Source organism: Hyperolius riggenbachi, chromosome 8 (assembly GCF_040937935.1).
Source record: "Hyperolius riggenbachi isolate aHypRig1 chromosome 8, aHypRig1.pri, whole genome shotgun sequence".
Classification (NCBI taxonomy): Eukaryota; Metazoa; Chordata; class Amphibia; order Anura; family Hyperoliidae; genus Hyperolius; species Hyperolius riggenbachi.
The window spans coordinates 161359609-161376465 of record NC_090653.1 but is presented as its reverse complement, the minus strand read 5'-3'; the positions used below and the strand labels follow the sequence as shown (position 1 = coordinate 161376465).

General features: G+C 45.9%; 1 protein-coding gene across 1 annotated transcript in view; it reads left to right on the top strand.

Moving 5' to 3' along the window:
* Positions 1-16857, top strand: part of KIF4A (kinesin family member 4A) — a 114828-nt gene that overhangs the window by 82457 nt on the left and 15514 nt on the right. The window contains exons 23-25 of the mRNA XM_068247632.1: positions 13187-13319; positions 15576-15746; positions 15893-16012. Of these exons, the coding sequence (XP_068103733.1) occupies positions 13187-13319; positions 15576-15746; positions 15893-16012 (424 nt within the window). The remainder of the gene's footprint in view (positions 1-13186; positions 13320-15575; positions 15747-15892; positions 16013-16857) is intronic.

The following is a 16857-nucleotide window of genomic DNA, read 5'->3' as shown; positions in this document are numbered from 1 at the left end:
CCGCAACTCTGCCTCCCGCTCTCTCGTTACCGTATATCATTACATTAACGAATGGGAACATTGTTCCCATTCATTCATCTCCCCTCTAGGCCACCATGATCGCAGGCATAAATGGATGCCTGCGTCACTTCCCTAGTTGCACTGTAACACACTTCCTATGTAGCGTACTTAATGTACGCTTATAAGAAATTCACGAGTAAAATTACACCTGCATTAGGGGCTATTTTTTTTATATGTATGTCAAGAGGGTGTATATTAAATTATGGGCATGTGATTAGTGATGGGTGTAAAACTGAAAATGCACCTTTATTTCTAAATTAAATATTGTCACCAAACCTTGTACTAGGGATATAATTTAAAGAGATACTGAAGTGTTCTAAAAACAGCCTTTTATTATAAAATCCTCTAACATTAATGCCCTAACTAAAATGCTGCATCCCCACGGCTAAAATCTAACTAAATCCCCCATTCTCCCACAAAATCCACAACTTTCTTGGTCGTGGATTTTGCTGCCCTGTGCGCTTCCGTGAAAGGCAGAGCTTTCAGCTGCAGCTCTGCCTCTACACGCGTCTATCAGTGCGTATCTCCCCGTCTCTCCCCCTCCCTTCTCAGTGAAGGAAGACTGAGAGGGGCAGGCGGAGGTGGCGCTGATAGACGCGTGGAGAGGCAGAGCTGCAGCTGAAAGCTCTGCCTCTCACGGAAGGGCTCCCTGCAGTGTACCCCGGGGAGTTTGGGGGGATTTAGTTAGTGTACAGCCGCGGGGATGTGGCGTTTTAGTCAAGGCAATAAGGTTAAAGAGAATCTGTATTGTTAAAATCGCACAAAAGTAAACATACCAGTGCATTAGGGGACATCTCCTATTACCCTCTGTCCCAATTTCGCCGCTCCTCGCCGCATTAAAAGTGGTTAAAAACAGTTTTTAAAAGTTTGTTTATAAACAAACAAAATGGCCACCAAAACAGGAAGTAGGTTGATGTACAGTATGTCCACACATAGAAAATACATCCATACACAAGCAGGCTGTATACACCCTTCCTTTTGAATCTCAAGAGATCATTTGTGTGTTTCTTTCCCCCTGCAGCTATCTTCCACTGAAGTGTCATGCTGTTTCTTCCTGCAGAGTGCAGACAGCTCTGCCTGTATGTAATTCCTCAGTATGTGAAAGCCCAGCCAGCGCAGAGGAGTATTTATCCAGCTTGTAAAAGATAATAGAGCAGAGAGAACCTGCCATAATCTAAATAACACACAGGCAGTGTGCAGAGAGGGGCCTGGAGAAGGGAGATGCATCACAGAACCACAACACTGAAGAACTTGGCAGCCTTCCAGACACAGGCCGACAAGTCTGACAGGGGAAAGATGCATTGATTTATTACAGAGACTGTGATAGTAGAACGTGCTGCAGTAAGCCAAAACACATTAGAATAGCTTTTGGAACTTGTAGGATGATAAAAAACAGGATGCAATTTTTGTTACGGAGTCTCTTTAAAGAGATTTTTGAAATAAAAAGATTTTTAAGAGACTTCAGAGCCTCTTTAAAGAGAACCAGAGACAAAAGAAAAATGTTATACATACCTGGGGCTTCCTCCAGCCCTATTAGCCTGGATCGCTCCCACGCCGCCTTTCTCCGCTACCTCTGTCCGCCGGTACCGGGTCCCGTCATTTCGGCCATTCGTCACAAGCGCAGTGCGCTCCCTCCGTACTGCGCAGCCGCATGTGTAAGGGTAGGGAGGGAGCCCCTGTGATGCGGACAATTGGCCACGTCCGGCGGAAGTGGCGGGACTTGGTTCCGGCGATGGAGGCAGCGGAGGACGGCGGTGTGGGAGCGATCCAGGCTTATGGGCCTGGAGGAAGCCTCAGGTATGTATAACATCTTTCATTTTTTAGAGATCGTTCGTCTCTGGTACCCTTTAAGCGTTGCAATAACCGGGACAGATGAGCAAATGTGTGGCTTTTATCCACAGTAGAACATTTTTTATTTAAAAACTATAATGGCCATTAAAATGCATTTAGAATAAAATACTTAGCATAATGTGCCAAAAAAAAGTCTAATTGGTGGAGGAAAAAACAAGGTATTGATCATTTTTGTGCTGAAAAGTGAAAATTCCTCTCCATAACGTGAAAACAACCCCTGGGCTGAAATGGTTAAAGGATATATATTTGGTAAAGTTTTTTTTTTTTTTTTTTCTTTTTTTTTTTTACTTTACTACTATATTCTTGTATGAATTGAGTCTGACAGATATATAGATAGTGCTGCCCATAATTATTCATACCCCTGGCAAATTTTGACTTGGTCACTTTTATTCAACCAGCAAGTAATTTTTTGACGGGAAATGACATGGGTGTCTCCCAGAAAAAAAGGCGATGTACAAGAGGCATTATTGGGGGGGGGGGGGGGGGGGATTCTCCGCTTTTTACATTTGAGCAAAAAGTATCCAGTCCAAAATTATACCCTTCACAAACTGTCAGTCTGTGGGAAAATACAAAGTACTATACCAGTGGTCCTCAAACTAAGGCCCGCGGGCTGAATGCGGCCCCCTGAGTCTTTTTTTTACAGGCCCCCCACACACAAAATGTATTACTTGTAGATGCGGTCTGCTGCATCTTTAAATATTGGTGGCCCGCATATAGAATTGCAGTTCTGGCACCACACTTACATATTGAAGCCAGAAAGCAGTAATTTGCTGGCTTCTGGATTAATGGGTGGAGGTGATGACTTGTAACAAACCTAATCACATATATTTTGGTCAGTGCTGGGCAGACATGTTGTGGTTCCTTTGCGAAGGGGAAATGGAGGGTTGTGCTGTATACGTTGCTACAGTGATTGTGTGTGTATGGGTGAGATTGTGCTTGTAGGTTTTTGTAGGCTTTTGGGTGACATTATGGCACACGTATGATTTGCTATGTTAGTCATGATATCTGCACTGTTAGTGGCATCATGGCTACACATGCTTTGTTGCAGGCATACTACCTGCACATGCTATGTTGGGGGCATAACATCTGCTCTGGTCAAATGGGAGACATGAGCTGCCCATGTTAACCTCCCTGGCAGTCTATTAAAACCGCCAGGGGGCAGCGCAGCACATTATTATTATTATTATTATTATTATTATTATTATTTTTTATTTTTTTTTATTAAATCACGCAGCTAGCCTAGTGCTAGGTACATTATAGCTGCTGTGCAGCGGTATCCCCCCTCCCCTTCCGATCGCCTCAGGTGATCAGAGCCAACAGGAAATTTGGCTTCACCCGTCGCCATGTCAACGATCAGGATGACTTCATGGCGCATTGGACAGTCCCGATCCACCCCTTAGCGCTGCCTGCCACTGATAGGCCAAGCTGCGCAAGGGGTCTGGGGGGGGGGGGGGGGAGGCGGGTAGCGGCGAATCAGCGCAGAGCGGCGGCGATCCTAAATTACACGCAGCTAGCAAAGTGCTAGCTGCATGTACCAAAAAAAAAATTTTTGCAAATCGGCCGACCAGGGCCTGAGAAATCCTCCGCAGCGGCATAGCCCGAACTCAGTTCGGGCTTTACCGCCAGGGAGGTTAATAGGCGCTGTCTATTACCTAGGCTCAATGTAATTTTTTTTTTCTACATCATTTTATGTATACTCCAGGCCCCCCAGCAGTCTAAAGTATGTTTACCCCAGCCCTTAACTGAAAAAGTTTGGGGACGCCTGTACTATACCATTCCAAATAGTCCAAGCTGTTCTAAAGCATCCTCATTACCCTGATTAATTGGGAACAGCTATTTTATTGTATCGCTCAAGTCCAGTCTTATAAGCTGAACAACACTGTACACACGCCCGATTTGACGTCCAAACAACTGGTCGTTCAAACGGCCAAACGATGGGCCGTTTACGAAAATCCTGTGTGTACGAACCTTAAGGACAAAGGAGCTCATTGAGGACCTGCGGCTGCGCATTGTGGCTGCTCACAAGTCAGGAAAGTGCTACAAGGCCATTTCTAAATGTTTTCAAGTTCCAGTGGCTACAGTGCAAAGTATTAAAAAAAATACAAGATGTCCTGCACTGTGGAAAATTTCAGAGGATGTGGTCGGAAGCCAAAAGTGGCACCTGTGCTGGCCAGGAGGATAGTGAGAGGTGAAAAAGAATCCAAGGATCACCACTAAGGCCATCCTAGTGAATCTGGGCTCTGCTGGTGGCAGTGTCTCAAGACAGACAATCCAAACGTACACTGCTAGGCTCCACAGATGCAGACCAAGGAGGACACCACTTCTCCAGATAAGGCACACAAAAGCTGGACAAAGAAAACTTCTGGTCTTCTTTATTATGGTCAGATGAAACAAAAATGTTGTTTGTTTAGTCAGTGTTTCCTTGATTTGGTGTAAAAGAAAAAAGAAGCCTTCAACCGAAAGAACGCCATCTTCACTGTCAAACATGGTGGTGGGAACCTAATGCTTTGGGAGTGTTTTTCAGCCAATGGACCAGGGAACTTAATCGCAGTAAACTGCACCATGAAAAAAGAGCAATATGTGAGGATTCTCAACATAATCAGGAAGTCTGCAGAGAAACTTTATCTTGGGCACCAGTGGACATTTAAGCCCGACAATGACCCAAAACACACAGCAAAAGTGGCCCAGCCAAAGTCCTGGCTTGAATCCAATTGAGAATCGGTGGAGGGAGCTAAAGATCAGGGTGATGGCAAGAAGACCCTCCAACCTGAAAGATTTGGAGCTCATTGCTAAAGATGAACGGCCAAAAATACCTGTGGAGACATGCAAAAAGCTGGTCTGCAATTATAGGAAATGTTTGATTGCTGTAATAGCCAATAAAGGCTTTTATATTAGAGAAGGGTATGAATAATTTTGGACTGGGCAGTTTTTGCTCAAATGTAAATAAAAGCTGAGATGTTTTATTTTCCACAATAATGCCTCGTGTACATCGTCTTATCTTTTGGGAGGCGCCTATGTTATTTCCCGTCTAAAAAATTACTTGCTGGTTGAATAAATAACAACTCAAAATTTGCCAGGAGTATGAAGAATTATGGCAGCACTGTTAGACACACTCTATAGACATGAGTACCATGAACTCTGTATTAAAGGGATACTGTAGGGGGGTCGGGGGAAAATGAGTTGAACTTACCCAGGGCTTCTAATGGCCCCCCGCAGACATCCTGTACCCGCGTAGCCACTCACCGATGCTCCGGCCCCGCCTCCGGTTCACTTCTGGAATTTCAGACTTTAAAGTCTGAAAACCACTGTGCCTGCGCAGCTGCATCCTCGCTCCCGCTGATGTCACCAGGAGTGTATTGCACAAGCCCCGTATGGTCTTTGGTCTGCGCAGTATGCTTCTGGTGCCATCAGCGGGAGCGAGGACATGGCAATGCAGGCGCAGTGGTTTTCTGACTTTAAAGTCAGAAATTCCAGAAGTGAACCGGAGGCGGGGCCGGAGCATCGGTGAGTGGCTGCGCCAACACAGGATGTCTGTGGGGGGCCATTAGAAGCCCCGGGTAACTTCAACTCATTTTCCCCCGACCCCCCCCCCCCCTACAGTATTCCTTTAAGTGTTAAAATACAGAAATTGAAGTTATATTAACCATGGGGGAGCTGTGGCCCCAGGTTTTAAGAACAGCAGAGCCCACAAATGGCTTGAAAACTTGGCCTTCACCACTGTGAGTACTTCTGTTGATTTAAGCTGGTTGTTTGAGACTGCATAAAAGTGGGTATCTTGAATAATTTACTCCATTCTAATGCTACGTACACACATGCGACAACGATCGTTCGTTGAGAACGACGAACGAACTTTTAATTGATGAAAGAACGACCTAAGTAAAGTTAGTTTTAAAAGGTGTGTAACGATCTGATCGTTAGAACGAACGTTACATCACGTAAAGCAACTATTGCGCCTGCGCATAAAAATAAGTTTCACAGAGAAATTGTGAAATGCGCATGTCAAGCCTAGTACGAACGATCGTTTCCAACGATGTACTACTTTTGCAAACGATCGTCGTTGGGTAGCCACCCTGGCGTTCTATTTCCCCAGGATTTCCGTGCAAAAAGTGGTTCAATTAATTTCCAATAATTTTCAACCAATTTTTTTTGCAATCATTTTTTTATATTGAATTCAATACAGGTTATTGTATTGAATTCAATAAAAAAAAAGTGTTTGCTGCGAGATTTTGATGATGCTGTGTGACATTGGTGCCATCAACGCCGATCGACGGGGGACATGTGATCGCCAAGGGAGAAGCAAAATCCGCCAAGGGACATGGAAGAAGGCACTGGAGAAGCTATCAGAGGTACGCGGCGAGGGATCAGCATGCCAATGGTGAGTATAAGACCCAGATGTATAGCCAGATGTGCAGCCAGGTGTAGTTAGCTAGATGTTTTGCCAGGTATATAGGGAGCAAGATGTTTGCTGGTGTATAGGAGACAGATGTGCAGCCAGGTGTATAGGAGACAGATGTGCAGCCAGGTCTAGGGAGTCATATGTATAGGGAGCTAGGTTTGCGGGTGCCTCTGCCCCCCCCAACCCCATTGCCCCCGATGCCCCCTAACTGTGGCCGGGTGTCCCTTCTGTGGGGGGGGGGGCTCCCCTTCTGTGCTGGCTGGTAGTGGCCGGCGGGGATCCCCTCTGTGGGGGGGGGGGGGGGGGGGGGGGAATCCCCATACTGTGCGTGTGGGTGGTCCTTCTGTGTGTGCATTGGGGGGGGGGGGGGGCAGGTATCATCCTTCTATGGGGGCTAGTCGTGGTGGGTCGGGGACACCCCCTTCTGTGGTGGGTGGGAGGTGGGGGTCCCCATCTATGCGGGCTGTGGGTGGCCTCTCCCTCCTCTTCCCCCATCCCTCCCTCTCTGTCCTCCATGCCCCCCCTCTCACCCCTGATCCTGTGTCCCCCCCACTACACACAGCATACAGAACTAGCATCCAGCCACCCTGGGAATCCCTGTGCAGCCGGCGGGGCAGAGAATGTGTGGGGCTGTGCAGGGATTCCCCTTCTTTGCCGGCGGGTGGCTGGTGCGGGGATCCTCTCTGTGCGGGGGGCCGGGGATCCCCGTACTGTGCATGCGGGGTGACCCTTTTGTGTGTGCGGGGGGGGCGGGTATCCCCTTCTATGGGGCTGGTCTTGGCCGGTCGGGGACACCCCCTTCTGTGGTAAGGGGAAGGTGGGTGTCCCCATCTATGTGGGCTGTGGGTGGCCTCTCCCTCCTCTTCCCCATCCCTCCCTCTCTGTCCCCCGTGTCCCCCCCCCCCGATCCCGTGTCTCCCCCCTGTAAGAAGCCCTGATCTACTCACCTGAGGGCTTTCTCCTGCGGCGGCCACGATGGACACCCTCCTCCTCCATCGCGAAGTCTCGTGTTCTCTGTAATTACAGTACGCAGCTTGGTGACGTCACCAAGCCGCGTACTGTAATTACACAGACCGGGACTTCGGCGATGGAGGAGGAGGGTGTCCATCGTGGCCGCCGCAGGAGAAAGCCCTCAGGTGAGTAGATCAGGGCTTCTTACAGGGGGGAGACACGGGATCGGGGGGGGGGGGCACGGGGGACAGAGGGAGGGATGGGGAAGAGGAGGGAGAGGCCACCCACAGCCCACATAGATGGGGACACCCACCTTCCCCCCACCACAGAAGGGGGTGTCCCCGACCGGCCAAGACCAGCCCCATAGAAGGGGATACCCGCCCCCCCGCACACACAAAAGGGTCACCCCGCATGCACAGTACGGGGATCCCCGGCCCCCCCACAGAGAGGATCCCCGCACCAGCCACCCGCCGGCAAAGAAGGGGAATCCCTGCACAGCCCCACACATTCTCTGCCCCGCCGGCTGCACAGGGATTCCCAGGGTGGCTGGATGCTAGTTCTGTATGCTGTGGGTAGCACAGATCGCTACCCACAGCGTGCTGGCAGGCATCCAGCCATCCTGGGGAATCCCTCTGATGAGGGAAAAGTGCAGCCGGCGGGGAAGAGAAACAAGAAATCTCCCTGGCGGTATTGACGAGCTCAGCTCGTCAATACCGCTTTCAGCAAGTTTTTCCTGGACGAGCTGAGCTCGTCAATACCGCCAGGGTGGTTAAAATCCGCCGAGACAGAACTTTCTTTTGTAGCGATTTGGCTCGTTCGTCGTTTGCCTTAATAGTCGGTGGTTCGTTTTTTGTAACGATCGTCGTTGGTAAAGATCGGGGAACGATCGTTACAAACGACTATAGTCGCATGTGTGTACGCACCTTTAGACAGACAAACACTTATATAGCGCTTTTCTCCTGGCGAACTCAAAGCGCCAGAGCAGTAGCCACTAGGACGCGCTCTATAGGCAGTAGCAGTGTTAGGGAGACTTGCCTAAGGTCTCCTGCTGAATAGGTGCTGGCTTACTGAACAGGCAGAGCCGAGATTCGAACCCAGGTCTCCCGTGTCAGAGGCAGAGCCCTTAACCATTACACTATCCAGCTACTACACGTCACCACAGTGCCTCTGCAAGCATGAGATTGATATACTAAGACTGAATGAAAATAAGCAAACAAACCTAGTCTGGATTTTTTTTCAACGATACCAGTTGCCTGGCTGTCTGTGGCTAAAAGTATTAGAGGTGGATGATCAGCAGGACAGCCAGGCAATGTGCATGGCTTAAAATTTAAAGATGTCAACTTTCATATCACTTTAACTTCAGTTGTCCTTTAACCCTCCTAACAATAAACAGAAGAATGAACGCAGGCAAGTTCTATATAGGTGTGGTAATATATGTACCCGTAGTTATCTTATGTAACATCAGTTCAGATATGCTTTTAAATAAATCTTCAGCAGGCCTTTCTTTATATCTTTCTTCCTGTAGTGTACTGCAGTTTGATTTTGTTTTAAATGTTAAAGTGAACCTCCGGACTAAAAATCAACTCAGCAGGACTGAAAAGGCTTGGTGTTTCTTTAACAGCATCAGAACTTTGTTTCTCTTACCAAAGCCTCATTTTTAGCTGCACAGAAGAAAACTGCCCGCGCTTTTTTCCCCTGATGCTGTGCAAAGCATGATGGGATTTCTGATGTTGTTCTCGGTCTGCTGTTTTGGTGAATTTTTTTTTTTTTTACATTTTGAATTTGACATTTGAAGCCTGGTGTGTGCAGCTGGGAGGGATGATCAGGACTAGGACAGTTGGAACTGTCTCTCCTGCTCCTTGTCACCTCCTTTCAAAGTTAGGCTTGACCTTATTGTACATGCAATACAGAGGGACATATGATAGTCTCTCCTCACTGGATCAGTCAGACGTATGCATACTCTGTCCATGGTGATTTGCTAAAAACAATGTGCATAAGTGTATTATGTACTCGGAAAGTCTCAATGAATACCCATCGATGATATGTTGCCAGAGACGGTTTTGTCTGCAGGGGTCTTTGCTGATCCCCCCCCACACACACACACACACACACACACACACACACACACACACACACACACACACACACACACACACACACACACACACACACGAGATTTGTTGTGGGGTGTAGCTATCCCGCAGATTCAAAGTCGCTAACAGTCTGAGCATCAAATGTACAACCGTTTAGGCACTAGTGAGTACAACAGAAGCACAGATTTCTACTTTGTTGTAATGGCTGGTATCTGCTAGTGTAACCAGCATGAAATATCATATCAACAAAGGAGCCCCATAGGGGCAAATTTATCACCTTCACAGAAGGTAGCTGGGTTGGAATAATTTCACCATTGAGGTGTATAGCTTGAGGAGAAGTGTGTAGGAAAAATTAGTGCCACTCAACAATTGTTTCACCTCATTAACAGAGGTGTCGTCAGGAGTTTGTGATGCACAAAATGAAACACTATGTACAATATATACAAAGAATAATCCCCCCCACCAACCGAGATTCCCCCAGCAACCCGCTCAAGTCAGAGCGACTTTGAATCTGCGGGATAGCTACACCCCACAACAAATCTCGTGTGTGTGGGGGGGGGGGGGGCAGCAAAGACCCCTGCAGACAAAACAGGCTCCGGAAACATATCACCGATGGGCATTCATTGAGACTTTCCGAGTACATAATACACTTATGCACATTGTTTTTAGCAAATCACCATGGACAGAGTATGCATACGTCTGACTCTGATCCAGTGAGGAGAGACTGTATCATATGTCCCTCTGAATTGCATGTACAGTAAGGTCAAGCCTAACTTTGGCAAAGTGCTACATATCGAATTTACCAGTACTCTTTTCGGCAGTGTGATTATATCACCTCCTTTCAACCAAAAAGATGGCTGCCCCCATGACAAAGATGGCAGCCCCCATGAATCACAAACGTTTGCCTGTTCTTTTAAAACAGGGTGGGTAAGAGATTATATTACCGATCTATTCTAATTAACATAACTGATGTAACTTGATGACAGTATGTTTGTTTAGACTGAAGTTCCCCTTTAAAGAGACACTGAAGCGAAAAAAAATATGATATAATGAATTGGTTGTGTACTATGAATAATTACTAGATTAGCAGCAAAGAAAATATTCTCATACTTTTATTTTCAGGTATATAGTGTTTTTTCTAACATTGCATTATTCTATAATATGTGCAGATTACACAACACTCAGCATTCAAAATTATTCTTTCAGAGCAGTCTGGGAAGTAATGACATCTCCTCTGGCAGAGGAAAAGTAAATAGTCCAGGAACAGTTGAGATAATAAAAGTCAGATAACAGCCCTCTCCACGACTAATGCTGGGAATACACGTTTCGTTTTAGCCTTCGTTTCGATTGTGCCTTTTGTCCTTTTCGTTCCCGAAATAAACGAACGTACGGTTAATATCACCACCCACGGTTTGGTTTTTTTTTTTCCGATTCTGATGGTTTCGTTTTTCCAATAATCGAAGGCTGCAAAGAAACGAAAATCCCTTTTTACAGGGACGGACTAACATAAACGAACATATAATCGATCTGAACAGCCATCAAGCCTACCAATGGCTCGATTAGATGGATAAAGAGAGATAATATCAAACATGTTCGATCACTAGTCGTTCGTTTTTGGGGTCTATTATTTGAAACTATAATGAGATTATGACTATTTTCACATACGTTTTCAACACTTGATTCGTTTACTTAACGAATCGAAGGCTAAAACGAAGGCAAAAACGAAACGTGTATTCCCAGCACAAGTCGGAGAGCTTAATGGCTTGTTTGCATAGAGATAACTGGAGTTTCTCAACTCTTCCTGTACTGGAAACAATTAGACTGATGTATCTGATCTTAATGTTTTATTTCTTAGCTGTACTACACATACAAATCATAATATCATCATTTTTTTTCCGCTTCAGTGTCTCTTTAAGGTCAAATCAAGAACTGCTGCAAAAAGTGGCTACGGGATGTGGCTAAGATCATATGCAAGTGTACCTTGTGTCCTTGACTGTGCGACCTGCAGGCCTATACCCAACAATAACCTTCCCCTTTCCTCTACCTAACACTACTCCCCTCCCTCCTTTGCCTAACACTACCCTCGTCGCTTTCCTTTGGCTAACACGAACGCTCCCTCTCCTCTGCTTAACACTAACTGACCCCTCCAGAGAAAGTGGCACAATACCAGGCAAATAGCGACATGGCAGGAAAGCAACTTTGTATGCAAGCTGGTTAATGTTGACTTTGGCAGGTAAATTCTTGGCCGCTTCCCACTTTAACTGATGTCTGGCTTTGGCTGTAACGTAAATGCATTCATGAAATTGCCATTCTTATGCTTCATACACACTTGAGATAAACGTCTTTGGAAAATGCAAGATCACAGACCAATTTTACCCCCTTTCATGTAGTATGAGAGCCATACTCTACACCAGGGGTAGGGAACCTTGGCTCTCCAGCTGTGATAAAACTACAAATCCCAGCATGCATTTGCCTTTATTAATCATGACTGTGGCTGTCAGAATCCTGCAATGCATTGTGGGACTTGTAGTTCCTTAACAGCTGGAGAGCCAAGGTTCCCTACCCCTGCTCTACACAGTCTATTCTATGGAGCTGAACTCCCCATCAGATAAAATCTTTGCAAGATGCTGCACACAAAGATGCCTGTACACATTCAAAAGATCATTATCTGCAAAAGATCTGTTCCTGCAAAAAATCCATTCCTGCAAAATGCATTCATAGTCTATGAGATCTGCAGATCCTCATACACACTTGGTTTAAAGCCCCGTCTACACGGGGAGATGTTGGGGCGATCGGCAGCCTCTTGCGCGTCCCCGCCGCATTCGAGTCCCCGCCGGCGCCGCTTATCTCCCGCACGATTCCCTGCCATTGTCCCCTCACGGGGATCGAGCAGGGAATCGGCGGTGCGGAGATCCGTCCTGTCGGATCTTATCAATCGAGCCGCATCAGCGGCTCGATTGATAAGGAGCATCGCGGCCGCATCTACTCGTGTAGATGCGGCTTAACAGACTTCATCTGCATATCTGGCAATCATCTGCAGATCTGAAGATCCATCCTGGTGGATCTGATCTGCAGATGATTGTCTGTTAAACCAAGTGTGTATGAGGATCTGCAGATCTCATTGACTATGAATGCATTTTGCAGGAATGGATCTTTTGCAGGAACAGATCTTTTGCAGATAATGATCTTTTGAGTGTGTACAGGCATCTTTGTGTGCAGCATCTTGCAAAGATTTTATCTGATGGGGAGTTCAGCTCCATAGAATAGACTGTGTAGAGTATGGCTCTCATACTACATGGAAGGGGGTAAAATTGGTCTGTGATCTTGCATTTTCCAAAGACTTTTATCTCAAATGTGTATGAAGCATTACAATTTAGAAGTTTGTACTTTGTATTAAAGGGAAGGTCTGAGGTAATTAAAGAACAAAAATCTACCCGGGGCTTCCTCCAGCCCCTGGCATCTGCCCTGTGCCCTTGCCGCAGCTCAGCTCCCCTTCGGTGCAGATATCGACCTCGCCAGGTTGGCATCTACTGCACCTGCGTAAGAGCCACTCAGGGTCACGCTGATGTGGTCTGGAGTGTGCTGCGCAGTAGTAGTGACCGCAAGCGGCTCTCGTTCAGGCGAAGTAGATTCCAGTCTGCATCTGCACCAGAGGGGAACCCTGTGCCACAGACTAGGAGTGGAGCTATGGCAAGGGCACAGGACGACTGGGGGAAGGAAGCCCTGGGTAAGTAGATTTTTGTTTAATTACCTTGCATCTGTCCTTTAAATTCCTTTGCTCTAATAGGCTAACTTGTCTCATTGCCTTACTGGGTATGCTTAATCATTCTTACAGGAGTGCCCAAATAGCTGACCTTCAGCAAAAGCTGCTGGATGCAGACAGCGAGGAAGAACGGGTGAAACAGAGATGGGAAACTATTACAAATCTCATGGAAGCAAAATGTGCATTAAAATATTTAATGGGAGAGGTTAGTTTTTCATCTTTAATCATTTGTAGTAATGGTTGCTAAAATATATATTTATATAATGTATTTTGTTGTGCTTCATTTTGCTGATTGAACTGAGTTTTTAGGACACATCAATTAAAAATGTATTTTTTATTTTTTTTTTTGCTGGGGCTGGGGGTTGGAATGAAAGAAATTAATGCAAAGTGAGCAGTTTAAAGGACACCCATGGTGAAAATAAACTAATGAAATAAACAATTTGATCTATCTTCCTTCTCCTAAAAATGACTTTTTAAGATAGTCCAGTTTTATTTTATTTAAATCTACTTTTTAAGTTTTTACTGTTTTATTGCTTTTGTTCAATTACACAGTGATTGAAGTATGCCAGAGCTAAAATCTATGAACGATTGACCCTTTTTATCTCTCTCCTGTTCTCAGAAGCCATTTTCTGCTGGGAAAGTGATTTTTAGGTGGAATTTCTTATTAGTGAGGTCAGACTGTAGTCACTTCCTGTCTGAGTCAGCCACTTGCATACCTGATATTTAACTCTTACAGAGAAAAAAAAAGGAACACAGCATAGTTATTAGTGTGCTAGGCACCATCTCATCATGTCACCTCGGTTATCCTTTAAAAAAAAACAAAGATCAAAAAAATGAATATTCGCTATGCAATTCGTTCATGTTAGATCAGGGGTGTTAAACTCAAATACAAAGTGGACTGAAATTGTACACTGGGACCTAGTCACGGGCCAACCTCCCCCCATATAGTTCCCTGGGTTGCTAGGGGTGTTAGGGTTTCACCTCCAATATAGCTTCCCTGATGGTCTAGTATGAGCCAATCATAATGCAAAGTGGGGAAACCACTTGAGGGCCAAATTTAAAGGCTCTGAGGGCCAGATTTGGCCCACGGGCTGGAGTTTGCATGTATGTGTTAGATCCACAGTGGGCCTGCACATCATCTTTTTACAATTGGCAAACGAAGAAAAACTAGACCGCACCAACTGCTATGATCTGTAACCACACTTGCTAACAATGCGATTGGCTAAACGGTTGGGTTTTTTTAGTAGATGGATATCCTCTATAATAAAACCCCTTTGTTCCTTCGTGTGCCTCCTGTCTCTGTGTAGCGTTGTCCGTGCTTTTTGCTACTGCGCATGTGCGAGACAGGAGGCCGAGGACGGGGCCAGGGAGCCGAGCAGGCGGCGGGCGCGCCCCCAAAAACACAGACCTAGAGCCCATTTTTAAACGGGCTTAGGTCTACTAGTATATAGATATACAGTGTATGTATGCACATAGGGACATGCTGATTGCTTGGCAGTTTGAAACGGATGTTTTTTTCACACTTTGAAAGGGGGCTTCGCCAAAATATTAGCCACACAGATCCCCCTGATCTATTTGAGAGAAGGTATAGGTTTATCATGGAAAGAGGGTATCCGTTTTCTGCTTCGTTAAAGTTCCTCTTAAACTTCATGATCTTCAGAAGCCTAATGGACCTTATATATACTTGCATGAGCTCACTGGCTCCACGACCTGACACCTAACTGGTAAATGCTAATTAGTACAACTTTCATCTTTCATTCTGTGATTTTTACTTAAAGGACTTATGAGGCCAAAACCACTAAAAAAAATAAAGTACCTGCATGATGTTTAAATGCATGGAGGACGCCATCCGCGCCCTCCGTGCAGTTCCGCCGGGTCCCCTTAGTGAAATCACCCCCCCATGCCGCTCGCGACCCCACAGGCTGGGTCGGGCTCTCCTGCCACTCCTAATATGGCCGCCGGAGCTGGCCGCGTCTGCGCAGTCTGCATTGCCGCGGCTGTGCAGCTCTAGGGCCTCCCCGATCCACGCTACAGTGTGTGATTCAGGGGGGTTGGCCCTAGAGCTGCGCAGCCGCACTCTATGCAATGCGGACTGCGCAGCCGTGGCCCGCTCCGGCGGCCATATTAGGAGTGGCAGGAGAACCCGACCCGGCCTGTGTGGTCGCGAGCGGCACGGGGGCGATTTCACTAAGGGGACCCAGCGGAACTGCACGAAGGGTGCGAATGGCGTCCTCTGTGCATTTAAACATCATGCCGGTACTTTACTTTTTTTTTAGTGGTTTTGGCCTCGTAAGTCCTTTAAGCTAACATCTGGAAATATGACTGAGACTTCTTTTGCACTGTAAACTGCAGTTACAATTTGGGACTTTCACTGGATGCTTGCAACACAAGAAAAACGCAGCATGCAGGACTTTCTTTTTACATGTGGTTAAAACTGACGTGTCTTTGCTATGTCTTACAGCTGGTCTCTGCCAAAGTTGAGATTAGTAAACTGGAGAGTGGTCTGAAGCTGAACAAGGCTCATTCAGCAGATCTCCAAAAAACTATTTTTGAGGAAAGAAACCAGATGGCTGAAATGGAGTCAGAACATCAGTCTCAACTCATGGAGCTTGAACAGCAGCATCAGGAGAAGGTAACATTATTTCACATCTTTCAGATAGCTGTTTTTTCATTTTGTAATGTACTGTATTTATTTTCAGTACTACTCCACCATACTTCACACTAATATCTCTTCCTTTTTATAAACTGTTTTACAAGTTAGATGTTGTTCCTTTACAGATTCTGTACTTGCTGAGTCAGTTGCAGCAGAAGCCGCCAGCCACTCCAATGGATGATGAGCCTCCTAAAGACAAAGTAACAGAAAGAGAGAAGCAGTTGTCGGAGAGGCTGAAGTTCCAGGTAACCTGGGAACTAACTGAATATTTTCAAAGAGAAAAACCTTTCCAACTGTAAATATGTGGGAAGTATAGAAAAGAGTAATATTCATAGTACTCCTCTTCCAGAAAAACATTGATGTCACCATAGCAACATAAGGAGTTGCAATTATAAGCTATTGTTGACTGTATGGATATGTATTTCTAGAATTTTGTAGGTAAAATAAAATTACATGAGCTCACTGGCTCCAGCCTACTGACCACCTGACACCTATTTGCTAAATACAGCAAAGTCCCCGGCATCTGGCACCAATGGGTAACGCCCGATGCTGGATATATGGACCAAAATAGCACAAACCTGCCCCGAAATACTTAGAGGCTCCAGCGATGTCTGGCCGTTTATTGTAATGGTATGGTCACATTGGCGTCAGTGCTTTGAATTCTGCCGACGTAACGCTAGGCATGCTGTGCAGTTTTGGACAATGTACAGCTACAGTTGCAGAGAAGCATACTTTTTACCAGGGCTGTGGAGTCGGTCCAAAAATCCACCGACTCCGACTCCTCAGTTTAGGATTACTCCGACTCCTCTAATTTGCATATTACAATTTTGTTGATTAAAAGTATGTAACATGAAATTCGTCTCTTAACTGCCAACGCTTAGGAATTTTACAAGACAACTGAAGTGAGAAGGATATGTAGACTACTATATTTATTCCCTTTAGACTAAAACTAGTCCTTGGTAAGAGTACTTGTAAAAGGTACAGACCGGAACAAAGAACATCTATCAGGCCCTAGGCAATGTAAGTGTGGGTACATGTAAGAATGATGTGCAGGTACTCTGCAGGGGAATGAGGAGATTGTAAACAGACA